The sequence below is a fragment of the Rhinoraja longicauda genome, chromosome 19, assembly GCF_053455715.1.
Source record: "Rhinoraja longicauda isolate Sanriku21f chromosome 19, sRhiLon1.1, whole genome shotgun sequence".
Taxonomy (NCBI): domain Eukaryota; kingdom Metazoa; phylum Chordata; class Chondrichthyes; order Rajiformes; family Arhynchobatidae; genus Rhinoraja; species Rhinoraja longicauda.
The window spans coordinates 9762059-9775555 of NC_135971.1; the positions used below are offsets into that span (position 1 = coordinate 9762059).

Genomic DNA, 13497 nt, shown 5'->3' on the forward strand with positions numbered 1-13497 from the left:
CTGTGGCCCCTTGTTCTGGACTCCCCCAACATTGGGAACATGTTTCCTGCCTCTAACGTGTCCAACCCCTTAATAATCTTATACGTTTCGATAAGATCTCCTCTCATCCTTCTAAATTCCAGTGTATAGAAGCCTATTCGCTCCAGTCTTTCAACATATGACAGTCCCGCCATTCCGGGAATTAACCCAGTAAACCTACGCTGCACGCCTCAATAGCAAGAATATCCTTCCTCAAATTTGGAGAGCAAAACTGCACAGAGTACTCCAGGTGAGGTCTCACTAGGGCCCTGTACAACTGCAGAAGGATCTCTTTGCTCCTATACTCAACTCATCTTGTTATGAAGGGCAACTTTCCATTGGCTTTCTTCACCGCCTGCTGTACCTGCATGCTTCCGCTCAGTGACTGATGCACTAGGACACCCAGATCTCGGTGTACGTCCCCTTCAGATAATACTCTGCCTTCCTATTCCTACCATCAAAGTGGATATCCTCACACTTATCCACATTAAACTGCATCTGCCATGCATCCGCCCACTCACACACCCTGTCCAAGTCACCCAGCAACATGATAGCATCTTGCTCACAGTTGACACTACCACGCAGCTTTGTATCATCTGCAAATTTGCTAATGGTACTTTTAATCCCTTCATCCAAGTCATTAATGTATATTTAGTGTCGAGGTCTCCACTTATTCCCAAGAGGTTATAAATTTTCTGTGTGCACTTGGATTGATCTAAACTGAAAAAAAATTCTCACCATTCAAAATGTCACACTGTCTTTTTGATCCATCCGTTCCTGCATCTTTGTGAGTTTCTCCTGCATGGAATTTAACTTCTCTTGAATTGCTTGACGATTTTCCTCCATTATATCTAGGCTCTTCGCCTCGTCGCGCGGGTTCCCCCGAGTCCGAAAGTCCGCCGAGTAATTGTGTCTTGTGCAGGGGCCACCTGGAAATGGGCGTTAAGGAAACGTACAATCACGAGAGGGGAACTAAAAATATGGAGGGGAGATTGAGGAGGTTGGGAGGTGGGGGGGGGGGGGGGGGGGGCGGGGGGGGAGAGGGGGGAGAGGGGGGAGAATGCACAGAATGTGCGGCACAGGTCGCTGCTCATTATGTGAAAACGTTAAATTCATGGTTGAATCCCGCAGCCGTGCGCTGCCCGGAGAGGATTTAACAGATTATTATACTCGTGCCTTTTAACTGATCAGGAGGGCAACGCGTAACTTTTGATCGAAACCTATAAAACTCGACCCATTATCAGTCAGGATGTCCAACGGTGGAAACGAAAGACACAAAGTGCTGGATTAGCTCAGCTGGTCTCGTCGTAACTCTGGAGAACACGGGTGGGTGAATAGATAAGAGGCGAATGGTTTGGACCCGAAACGTCGCCTATCCATGTTCCCCAGAACCGTGCCCACCTGCTGAACTGCACCTTATGTGTGTTTTTTTTGTTGCAAATCAGCAGTTCCTCGTGTCACGGTGCCAACTGATGCAACTCCTCGGCTTAAGGTCTGAGATTCTGCTCTACGGTATATGTTGGGATTAAGTATCCAGATTATTATCCCTTCTGTTTTATGCCAGCCATCTTGATTCATACGCCCCAGTTCGTCTCAACTAACAAACATCAGAATGTTTTCACGTGTTGATATATCATTGCATTTGATCGGTTACCGGGCCACGGAATCATTCGATACGAGGAGGACTGATGAGATGACACAGGGAGCGAAGGTGGAGTGAAATGGATCGAGAGGAACAGTGGGGCAGGTTGTAACACACGGAACTATAGCTGAAGTTGGGTGACAGGCGAATGGTGGAACCTCAGTAGGTAACCGCTACACAGCAATGCACAACTCCTACATTTCTGATTCTGGCACGTAATTCCACACGGAAATCAAACAGGTAACATGTTGGTAGCAGTCAAAGGAAACGGTTTATTTTCCCCTCACCACACAGCACTGGCCCGTTCATTCCACTTTCTTCCTCTTCACCGACAGTATCCCAGCCCGGCATTTCATCCCATCCTCTAATCATAATTGCATGTGTTCCGGTCCCATCCCATAGCCACCTATCCACGTGAAGACGGCGGCACGGTGGCGCAGCGGTAGCGTTGCTGCCTTACAACGAATGCAGCGCCGGAGACTCAGGTTCGATCCTGACTACGGGCGCGGTCTGTACGGAGTTTGTTCGTTCTCCCCGGGACCTGCGTGGGTTTTCTCCGAGATCTTCGGTTTCCTCCCACACTCCAAAGACGTACAAGTATGTAGGTTAATTGACTGGGTAAATGTAAAAATTGCCCCTGGTGTGTGTAGGATAGTGTTAATGTGCGGGGATCGCTGGGCGGCGCGGGCCGAAGGGCCTGATTCCGCGCTGTATCTGTAAATCTAAAAATCTAACACAATATGTCATCCCTATCATTCTATGTTATCCCACATTCTCGCGCACTAACTGGATAGTGTCGGCAATTTACAGAGGCCAATTAACCTACAAACCCGCACTTTATTTTGGGTGTAAAGGGAAATTGGACAACCGGAGGAAACCAACGCGGTGAGAGAGGTTAAACCAGCAAACTGCACACAGACAGCACCCGGGGTTCAGGATTGAACCCGGGTCTCTGGCGCTGTGAGGCAGCAGCTCTACCCAGTGTGCCTGCTCTCTGCCCTTGCCCTTTCTAAGAAACGCCGCTTTTTCTTTCCCCCCCCCCCCCCCCCCCCCCCCCCCCCAGCAGATGCTGCTCGACCCGCTGCGTCTCTCCGGCACTTTGTTTCTTCTGCTCTTCTTTCCCGCTCCAGACATAATCAGGCAGATTTAGTGTTTTGTGTAGGAAGGAACTGCAGATGCTGCTTTACACCGAAGATGGACACAAGAAGCTGGAGTGAATCAGTGGGTCAGGCGGCACCTCGGAAAAAAAAGAATTTTGGACGTTTCAGGTTGAGACCCTTCTTCAGAATGTGAGTCAGCGGAGAGGGATACTGGCGGTTTGGAAAAGGTACAAACGAAATACGAGCCGGCACCGATGACCAATGACCACTAGAGCCCACAGTGGTCCGTTGTTGGCAGTGGAAGAGGAGATAACGAAGGAATACGAACATTGAAGCTATCAAGACCACTCAGACCGAGGGACCGGAAGAGTGCGAAAGCAAGAGTTAATTGAAATTAGAAAAATCAATATTCATGCAGCTGTTTGTAAGCTGCCCAAAGGCTGTTCCTCCAACTTGCGTGTGGTCTCATTCAGACAGTGGAGGAGGCCCAGGACAGACTGGGCACTTCGGGAATGGGAAGGGGAGTTACAATGTTTGGCAAACGGGAGATCGCGGAGGCCAAGTTTCAATGTCTTGTCAACTACTCCCTGAAGTGGAGTTCGCCTGGAGTTGCCACGCCACCTCGTGCCCTAGCCCTGTCTGAAGAAGGGTCTCCACCCGAAAACCGTCACCATTCCTTCTCTCCGGAGACGCTGCCTGTCCCGCTGAGTTACTCCAGCTTTTTGTGTCCATCTCCGCCGGTTGAAACCACCATATGCAGTTCCTTCCTGCACAATCCTCCCCTTTAGTGTTCGTTCCCTGACACTGCAGCGCGGAGATTGGACACTCGCGGCATCTCAGGTGTTCAGCGCCTCCCGAAAAGTGGAATCAGGAAGTGGCGAGAATCAACATGGCCACCGAACGGCAGGTTGAGAGTTTACGCCAAGAACTAATTTGTCCCGTCTGCCTGGATATCTTCACCGACCCGGTTTCCCTGCAGTGCGGACACAACTTCTGCCGCTCCTGCATCACACAGAGTTGGGACAAGGACGGGAGAAACTCCTGCCCGGAATGCAGAGCGGAGTTTGCAGACCGCACCCTGATTGGGAATTGGGCTTTGTCAAACCTGGCTGAGAAAACTCACAAATTAAACCTGAATCCGAAAGAGAAGCAAAGTAAACTTCACTGCGAGAAACATCAGGAAGAACTGAAGCTGTTTTGTGAAACTGACAAGATATTGGTCTGTGTGATTTGTCGAGACGCGCTGGAACACAGAGACCACCGCTGCATACCGGTAGAAGAAGCTGTTGAAAACTACAAGGTAAAAGCAAACATCTTATGATCACATTGATTCTACATTGTTTTTCGCATATCCAACTCTTTAATTTTCCTTTTTTTACAAACCCATATTCAGGCTCAGATCAAATCTTCCCTGGAATCTCTCACGAAAAAAAATTCAGAGACACAGGAAATGGAACACAATTGCAGAAAACAAAGATTTTTGAATACATGGTAAGGTCTCCTCCTGTTCTGTGTGATGCCGTGTAGATTTGTTCCCCTTTAGACAACATAACAATATCCCCATTTCTCTAAAACAGGAACAGTTCCGCAGTCTGCAGTCCCACATCACATCTGAATTCACTAAAAAGCGTCAGATTCTCGCTGAGGAAGAGCAGCGCTTACTCAAAGATCTCAGGGAAACAGAGGCGAACAGCCTAGATATAATGGAGAAAAATCTTCAAGCAATTCAAGAGAAGTTAAATTCTATGCAGGAGAAACTCGCAAAGATGCAGGAACGGATGGATCAAAAAGACAGTGTGATATTCCTAATGGTGAGAATTTATTTTCAGTTTAGGCCAATCCAAGTGCACACAACCTCTCGGGAATAAGCGGAGACTTTGACGCTAAATGTTTGATGGTTCCTCTGTTTCCCAAGTTAAATATTATCTTTAAACTGACACTAAAATCTTGGTACACCTGCGTGCTGTGTGTGTGCCTGGTGTAGCGGGTGTCAGAGGCAGTGCATTAATTAATGGGAACTAACATTCAGTTACACACCTTGGCACATGCCAGATATACCATCTAAATCCTCTTTGTATAATCAGTGTTTGATAACTTTAGGTGTTTTGCATGACCCATTGTATGAAATCCTTTGATAATGTAAAAAAAACATTATCAACACATTCATTTTAGAGTTTCAAGTTAATATGTCCCGTGCGGTTCACCTTTCCTGTCTATTGAAATATTTTTGACATAATACATGTTCTTCCTCTTTCATCTTTGTCCTGTGGTCCCTCATCCTATCTGCACCGTTCCCGTGCTCTGTGCGTCAGAGGGTGTGATAGTGCAGAATTTCCAACAGTTTGCAAGAATTAGTAGAAAATCCTGCCGTTGGATTGTGTGTGGTCAGTGTATATCAATTAAAATTTGGCTTTTATTGATTTCAGGAGGAAATTCGTCGGATGAGGAGGTAGGAAATGTTCTTTACTGAAACAATGCATGATTTTAAAAATGAACTCAGAAATTCATTGTTGTTCATGCTGTAACCCCGCTGCTTATATTTACAGAGTTAGTGATGAGGAACACATGTTGTCTTTAGAAGATGGGGCACTGGACGTTGCAAAATTCGATCGCCCCTTTTTACTGAAGAGAGTGCTGAGCAAATTGTCCTGTGGTGGTCCGCAAGGTAATATTGACTTAATTTATTTTTCTGATGTAATAGAGATCGCTAGATGTGAGCTGGATACAAAGAGTGATATGAATAATGGACACTTTAATGAAAACATACAGCCATCTGTTGAAAACAACAGCAGGGGGACCAACATTCTGGCAGGCAGGTTTGCTAGTGCTACAAGTGCGGCTTTAAACTAAGTAGTAGGGGGGAGGGGTTGACAAATTGGGAATATGAAGATGGAGTTAAAGGGGAAGCGAATACAGGAGAAATTGCAAAGGAATCTCGAATGAATGGGAAGAGAAGTTCTAGAAGGAATAAGAGAGTAAGATCAGGGCCAATTGTGACCGGTGTGAGAGGGGAGGTGAATACCGAAGTTAAAGTGTTGTATTTAAATGAGCGAAATATAAAAAATAAAGTGGATGAGCTTGAGGCTCAGTTAGACATTGGCAAGTATGATGTTGTGGGAATCACTGAGACATGGCTACAAGAGAACCAAGGCTGGGAACTGAATATTCAGGGGTACACAACATATAGAAAAGACAGACAGGTGGGCAGAGGGGGTGGGGTCGCTCTGTTGGTAAGGAATGATATTCACTCCCTTGCAAGGGGTGACATTGAATTAGGAGTGGTAGAATCAGTATGGATAGAAATGAGGAATTGTAAGGGTAAAAAGACCCTAATGGGAGACATCGACAGGCCGCCAAACAGTAGCCTCGACATAGGGTGCAAGTTGTATCAGGAGCTAAAATTGGCAAGTCGCAAATGTAATGCTACGGTGGTTATGGGGGATTTCAACATGCAGGTAGACTGGGAAAATCAGGTTGGTAATGGACCCCAGGAAAGAGAGTTTGTGGAGTGCCTCCGAGATGGATTCTAACATCAGCTTGCACTGGAGCCTACCAGGGAGAAGGCAATTCTGGATTTAGTGTTGTGTAATGAACCTGATCTGATAAGGGGACTCGAGGTAAAAGAGCCATTAGGAGGCAGTGACCACGATATGATAAGTTTTACTTTACAAAGTGAGAGGGAGAAGGGAAAATCGGAAGTGTCAGTATTACAGTAAAGCAAAGGGGGTTACAGAGGCATGAGGCAGGAGTGGCCAAAATTGACTGGAAGGAGGCCTTGGCAGGGAAGACTGTGGAACAGCAATGGCAGGTATTCCTGGGAATAATGCAGAAGTTGCAGGATCAATTTATCCCAAAGAGGAGGAAAGATTCGAAGGGCAGTAAGAGGCACCCGTGGCTGACAAGGGAAGTCAAGGACAGCATAAACATAAAAGAGAAGAAATATAACATAGCAAAAAAGTGTGGGAAGCCAGGGGATTGGGGACTCTTTTAAAGAGCAACAGAAGATAACTAAAAAGGCAATACTGGGAGAAAAGATGAGGTACGAGGGTAAACTAGCCAATAATATAAAGGAGGATAGTAAAAGCTTTTTTAGGTATGTGAAGAAGAAAAAAATAGTCAAGGCAAATGTGGGTCCCTTGAAGACAGAAGCAGGGGAATTTATTATGGGGAACAAGGAAATGGCAGACGAGTTGAACCTGTACTTTGGATCTGTCTTCACTAAGGAGGGTACAAACAATCTCCCAGATGTTCTAGTGGCCAGAGATCCTAGGGTGATGGAGGAACTGGAGGAAATCCACATTAGGCAGGAAAAAGTTTTGGTAGACTGATGGGACTGAAGGCTTATAAATCCCCAAGGCCTGATGGTCTGCATCCCAGGGTACTTAAGGAGGTGGCTCTAGAAATCGTGGATGCATTGGTGATCATTTTCCAATGTTCTATAAATTCAGGGTCAGTTCCTGTGGATTGGAGGGTAGCTAATGGTATCCCACTTTTTAAGAAAGGAGGGAGAGAGAAAACGGGAAATTATAGACCAGTTAGTCTGACATCAGTGGTGGGGAAGATGCTGGAGTCAATAGACAATAGACAATAGACAATAGGTGCAGGAGTAGGCCATTCAGCCCTTCGAGCCAGCACCACCATTCAATGCGATCATGGCTGATCACTCTCAATCAGTACCCCGTTCCTGCCTTCTCCCCATACCCCCTCACTCCGCTATCCTTAAGAGCTCTATCCAGCTCTCTCTTGAAAGCATCCAACGAACTGGCCTCCACTGCCTTCTGAGGCAGAGAATTCCACACCTTCACCACTCTCTGACTGAAAAAGTTCTTCCTCATCTCCGTTCTAAATGGCCTACCCCTTATTCTTAAACTGTGGCCCCTTGTACTGGACTCCCCCAACATTGGGAACATGTTTCCTGCCTTTAATGTGTCCAATCCCCTAATTATCTTATATGTTTCAATAAGATCCCCCCTCATCCTTCTAAATTACAGTGTATACAAGCCCAATCGCTCCAGCCTTTCAACATACGACAGTCCCGCCATTCCTGGAATTAACCTAGTGAACCTACGCTGCACGCCCTCCATAGCAAGAATATCCTTCCTCAAATTTGGAGACCAAAACTGCACACAGTACTCCAGGTGCGGTCTCACCAGGGCCCGGTACAACTGTAGAAGGACCTCTTTGCTCCTATACTCAACTCCTCTTGTTATGAAGACCAACATTCCATTGGCTTTCTTCACTACCTGCTGTACCTGCATGCTTCCTTTCATTGACTGATGCACTAGGACACCCAGGTCTCGTTGAACTCCCCCTCCTCCTAACTTGACACCATTCAGATAATAATCTGCCTTTCTATTCTTACTTCCAAAGTGAATAACCTCACATTTATCTACATTAAACTGCATCTGCCATGTATCCGCCCACTCACACAACCTGTCCAAGTCACCCTGCAGCCTTATTGCATCTTCCTCACAATTCACACTACCCCCCAGCTTAGCATCATCTGCAAATTTGCTAATGGTACTTTTAATCCCTTCGTCTAAGTCAATTGTAAAAGACGAAATTGCGGAGCATTTGGATAGCAGTAACAGGATCGTTCCGAGTCAGCATGGATTTTCGAAGGGGAAAACATGCTTGACTAATCAGCTGGAATTTGTTGAGGATGTAACTAGGAAAATTGATAGGGGAGAGCCGGTGGATGTGGTGTACCTCAACTTTCAGAAAGCCTTTGACAAGGTCACACATAGGAGATTGGTGGGCAAAATTAGAGCACATGGTATTGGAGGTAGGGTACTGACATGGATAGAAAATTGGTTGACAGACAGAAAGCAAAGAGTGGGGATAAATGGGTCCCTTTCAGAATGGCAGGCAGTGACTGGTGGGGTACCGCAAGGCTCAGTGCTGAGACCGCAGCTATTTACAATATACATCAATGACTTGGATGAAGGGATTAAAAGTACCATTAGCAAATTTGCAAGATGATACAAAGCTGGGTGGCAGTGTGAACTGTGAGGAAGATGCTATGAGGTTGCAGGGTGAATTGGACAGATTGTGTGAGTGGGTGGATGCATGGCAGATGCAGTTTAATGTGGATAAGTGTGAGGTTATCCACTTTGGTGGTAAAAATAGGAAGGCAGATTATTATCTGAATGGTGTCAAGTTAGGAAAAGGGGACGTACAACGAGATCTGGTTGTCCTAGTGCACCACTCTCTGAAAGGAAGCATGCATGCACAGCAGGCAGTGAAGAAAGCCAATGGAATGTTGGCCTTCATAACGAGAGGGGTTGAGTATAGGAGCAAAGAGGTCCTTCTGCAGTTGTACAGGGCCCTAGTGAGACCGCACCTGGGGTACTGTGTGCAGTTTTGGTCTCCAAATTCGAGGAGGGATATTCTTGCTATTGAGGGTGTGCAGCGTAGGGTTACTAGGTTAATTCCTGGAATGGCTGGACCGTCATATGTTGAAAGACTGGAGCGACTATCCTTGTGTACACTGGAAGTTAGAAGGATGAGAGGGGATCTTATCGAAACGTATAAGATTATTAAGGAGTTGGACACGTTAGAGGCAGGAAACATGTTCCCAATGTTGGGGGAGTCCAGAACCAGGGGGCACAGTTTAAGAATAGGGTGTAGGCTTTTTAGAATGGGGATGAGGAAAAACTTTTTCCGTCAGAGAGTTGTGAATCTGTGGAATTCTCTGCCACAGAAGGCAGTGGAGGCCAATTCTCTGAATGCATTCAAGAGAGAGCTAGATAGAGCTCTTAAAGATATGTTAAGTCAGGGGTTATGGGCAGAAGGCAGGAACAGGGTACTGATTGAGAATATTCAGCCATGATCACATTAAATGGCGGTGCTGGCTCGAAGGGCCGAATGGCCTACTCCTGCACCTATTGTCTATTGTCTATTGAACAGCTATTCAACAACAAGCACCTCATCACTATGTACCTACGATAATATTATGCCTCTGATCATTATTCCAAGCAACTCTCTCTCTTTCTCGTTGAGCTTGTTGACTTCAACTCTGTTCATGGACATCCCCTGTTCCATGAATATTCCTTGCCGCTTCTCATTTTATTTGCTCTCTCGCACGTGGATGGTTCTCCTTAATATACTTACTCCTAAACTCGGCGGAATTCATTCACATCGCGGTAAAACTATCCTAGACGCGCAGGGCAGCAAAAACGAGCCAGTCTTGTGCTTTAATAAAAGCTCTATATTCGACACAACTTTACACCCTGATTGTAACCTTTACTTGATCGCATATATTTCTCTCTCAGTCACAGGAACAGGGTCTATCTCAGTAGGTGTTCATTCCTTGCATGAAGTTGTAAACCTGTCTAGAATATCATGAAAAGTGTTACCACCCCTCTGACAATGTATGAATGCACACCCCTCATTTCGATTGCAGCGTCTGTGCCCAATTTATCTCTGCCTCCTCCCTCCCTCTCGGGTTTATACATCAGCTTTTCTCCGTACTCAGGAATTTACTTTCCACACTGTGATCTCTCCTCCTTCAATCAATCTCCGCTACAAAACAAATTAATCGCGTGGCATAAAAATGTTGTCCATCCGATATAGTACGGTGCAACTCCGGGAATGTGTTTGTTGTCCGCCCGCCTGTGCCTGAGGCCGAGCGGCCTCTCCCCCGGTCCCGGGGCCGCGCTGCCCGAGTCCCCCCCCGACACCCGGGGACTCTCTGATTCTCTGCTTCTCCCCCCAGTCTCCGTCACCCTGGATGTGGAAACAGCGCATCCGCAGCTCGAGGTGTCTGAGGATCGGAAGAGGGTGAGATGGACCCGGACCCGGAGGAGTCTCCCTGAGACCGGTAAGAGGTTTACACACTGGCCGTGTGTGCTGGGATCGGAGGGATTCACATCGGGGAGTCATTACTGGGAGGTGGAGGTGGAGCGGAGTGAGGGCTGGAGTCTGGGAGTCGCCGCAGAGTCTGTGGAGAGGAAGAGACCGGTCACACTGACCCCGGAGACTGGAGTCTGGAGCATCACGTGGCGGTCGTTCGGCGGGTTTCTTGCACTCATCTCCGCTGGGTCCCGTCTCCCCGCCCGTCCCATCCCCGGGAGGGTGGGAGTTTATCTCAGTTACGAGTCCGGGAGAGTTTCATTTTACGACGCGGACACAAAGTCCCATCTCCACACCTTCACTGGGAATAAATTCACGGAGAAACTTTATCCTTGCTTCAGGCCTTGGGCACCAGGCCAGTGGATGAGAATCTGCTCCGGTTTCGCTCCGGGTGTGTAAAAGGGTCGGGTCACGGGACCGGCGTCAGGAGAGGGGCTCAGGGGCTGTGGGGCAGAAACCCAGTGGACAACAGGTCGGCGCTGAACGGCTCCCATTTAATCCCCAAATTCCGGCTCGCGAAAGCCCAATGATCGCGGAAATAAAACCAGGGGGGAATGTAAATGTGGGAAGAGAGAAATAAACAGCAACTGAAATCAGAGGTGTCGATCCGTTCATTTGAACGCGTTAACCGCGTCTGGCAACGGAACAGAAATTACTTTTGTGAAAATATAAAGATTGAAACAATCGCCGTTCGCGCGGGTTCAGCAGCGGCCGCGGGCGGCGGGTCCTGAGTTCCCCCGAGTCCGAAAGTCCGCCGAGTAATTGCGTCTTGTGCAGGGGGCGCCTGGAAATGGACGTTAAGGAAACGTGCAATTAAGAGAGGGGAACTAAAAATATGGAGGGGAGATTGAGGGGGTTGGGAGGCCGGGGGGTGAGGGGGGGGGGGGGGGGGGGTGCACAGAATGTCCGGCACAGGTCGCTGCTGATTATGTGAAAACGTTAAATTCATGGTTGAATCCCGCAGCCGTGCGCTGCCCGGAAAGGATTTAACAGATTATTATACTCGTGACTTTTAACCGATCAGGAAGGCGACGCGTAACTTTTGATCGAAACCTATACAACTCGACCCATTATCAGTCAGGATGTGCAACGGTGGAAACGAAAGACACAAAGTGCTGGATTAGCTCAGCTGGTCTCGTCGTAACTCTGGAGAACACGGGTGGGTGAATAGACAAGAGGCGAAGGGTTTGGGCCCGAAACATCGCCTATCCATGTTCCCCAGAACCGTGCTGAATTGCACCTTGTGTGTTTTCTTTGCAAACCAGCAGTTCCTCGTGTCACGGTGCCAACTGATGCAACTCCTCGGTTTAAGGTCTGAGGTTCTGCTCTTCGGTATATGTTGGGATTATGTATCCAGATTATTATCCCTTCTGTTTCAAGGCCAGTCATCTTGATTCATACGCCCCAGTTCCTCTCAACTAACAAACATCAGAATGTTTTCACGTGTTGATATATCATTGCATTTGATCGGTTACCGGGCCACGGAATCATTCGATACGACGAGGACTGATGAGATGACACAGGGAGCGAAGGTGGAGTGAAATGGATCGAGAGGAACAGTGGGGCCGGTTGTAACACACGGAACTCTATCTGAAGTTGGGTGACAGGCGAATGGTGGAGCCTCAGTAGGTAACCGCTACACAGCAACGCACGACTCATACATTTCTGATTCTGACACGTAATCACACACGGAAATCAAATAGGTAACATGTTGGTAGCAGTCAAAGGAAAGGGTTTATTTTCCCCTCACCACACAGCACTGGCCCGTTCATTCCACTTTCTTCATCTTCACCGACAGTATCCCAGCCCGGCATTTCATCCCAGCATCTAATCATAATTACATGTGTTCCGGTCCCATCCCGTACCCACCTATCCACGTGAAGACAATATGTTATCGACATTCAGTAACCTGTGCCTGCCTTCTCCCCATATCCCTTGATTCCACCAGCCCCCAGAGCTCCATCTAACTCTCTCTTAAATCCACCCAGTGATTTGACCTCCACTGCCCTCTGTGGCAGAGAATTCCACAAATTCACAACTCTCTGTGTGAAAAAGATCCTTCTCGCCTCAGTTTTAAATGGCCTCCCCTTTATTCTAAGACTGTGGCCCCTGGTTCTGGACTCCCCCAACATTGGGAACATTTTTCCTGCATCTAGCTTGTCCAGTCCTTTTAAAATTTTATATGTCTCTATAAGACCACCTCTCATGCTTCTAAACTCCAGTGAATACAAGCCGAATCTTTTCAATCTTTCCTCATATGACAGTTCCGCCATCCCAGGGATCAATCTCGTGAACCTACGCTGCACTGCCTCAATTACAAGGATGTCATTCCTCAAATTAGGAGACCAAAACTGTACACAATACTCCAGAAGTGGTCTTACCAGAGCCCTATACAACTGCAGAAGAACCTCTTTACTCCCACACTGAAATCTTCTCGTTATGAAGGCCAACTTTCATTAGCTTTCATTAGCTTTCTTCACTGCCTGCTGTACCTGCACGCCAACTTTCAGTGTTTGGTGTACAAGGACACCCAGGTTTCGCTGCACTTCCCCCTTATCTAACCTGACACCATTGAGATAATAATCTGCCACATATGCAGATGATGTCTTCAGTTTCTATATAACCCCACATCTTGAGAGTGGCTTTGCAACGACCAAATCCAGCTCTCAGTCTGTTGAGGCATTTCCATTCAGCCCAGCTTGATTCGGCTCCAGGAGGAAGTTCTTCTTTGGCACTTATGGACATGGATGGCGTTGATGGGATATTGGCTAGTCTCTCTTTGCATAATGCAACTCTAGTACCTTCAGCGTCGGCATTTGGTTCAACTTCGTTGAGGAAGCTTTTCCTAGACATTAGCAGACTCTTTGCGGGTTCATGGCCTAA

The 13497-nt window shown here is 47.3% G+C and overlaps 1 protein-coding gene across 1 annotated transcript; it reads left to right on the top strand.

Moving 5' to 3' along the window:
• Positions 1–3641: 3641 nt before the first annotated feature.
• Positions 3642–11013, top strand: LOC144603100 (zinc-binding protein A33-like). Its single transcript, XM_078416239.1, has 6 exons — positions 3642–4060; positions 4154–4220; positions 4309–4571; positions 5187–5209; positions 5307–5425; positions 10478–11013. The coding sequence occupies exons 1-6, from the start codon at positions 3650–3652 to the stop codon at positions 11011–11013; spliced, it is 1419 nt and encodes a 472-aa protein (XP_078272365.1). The 5' UTR covers positions 3642–3649.
• Positions 11014–13497: the final 2484 nt, after the last annotated feature.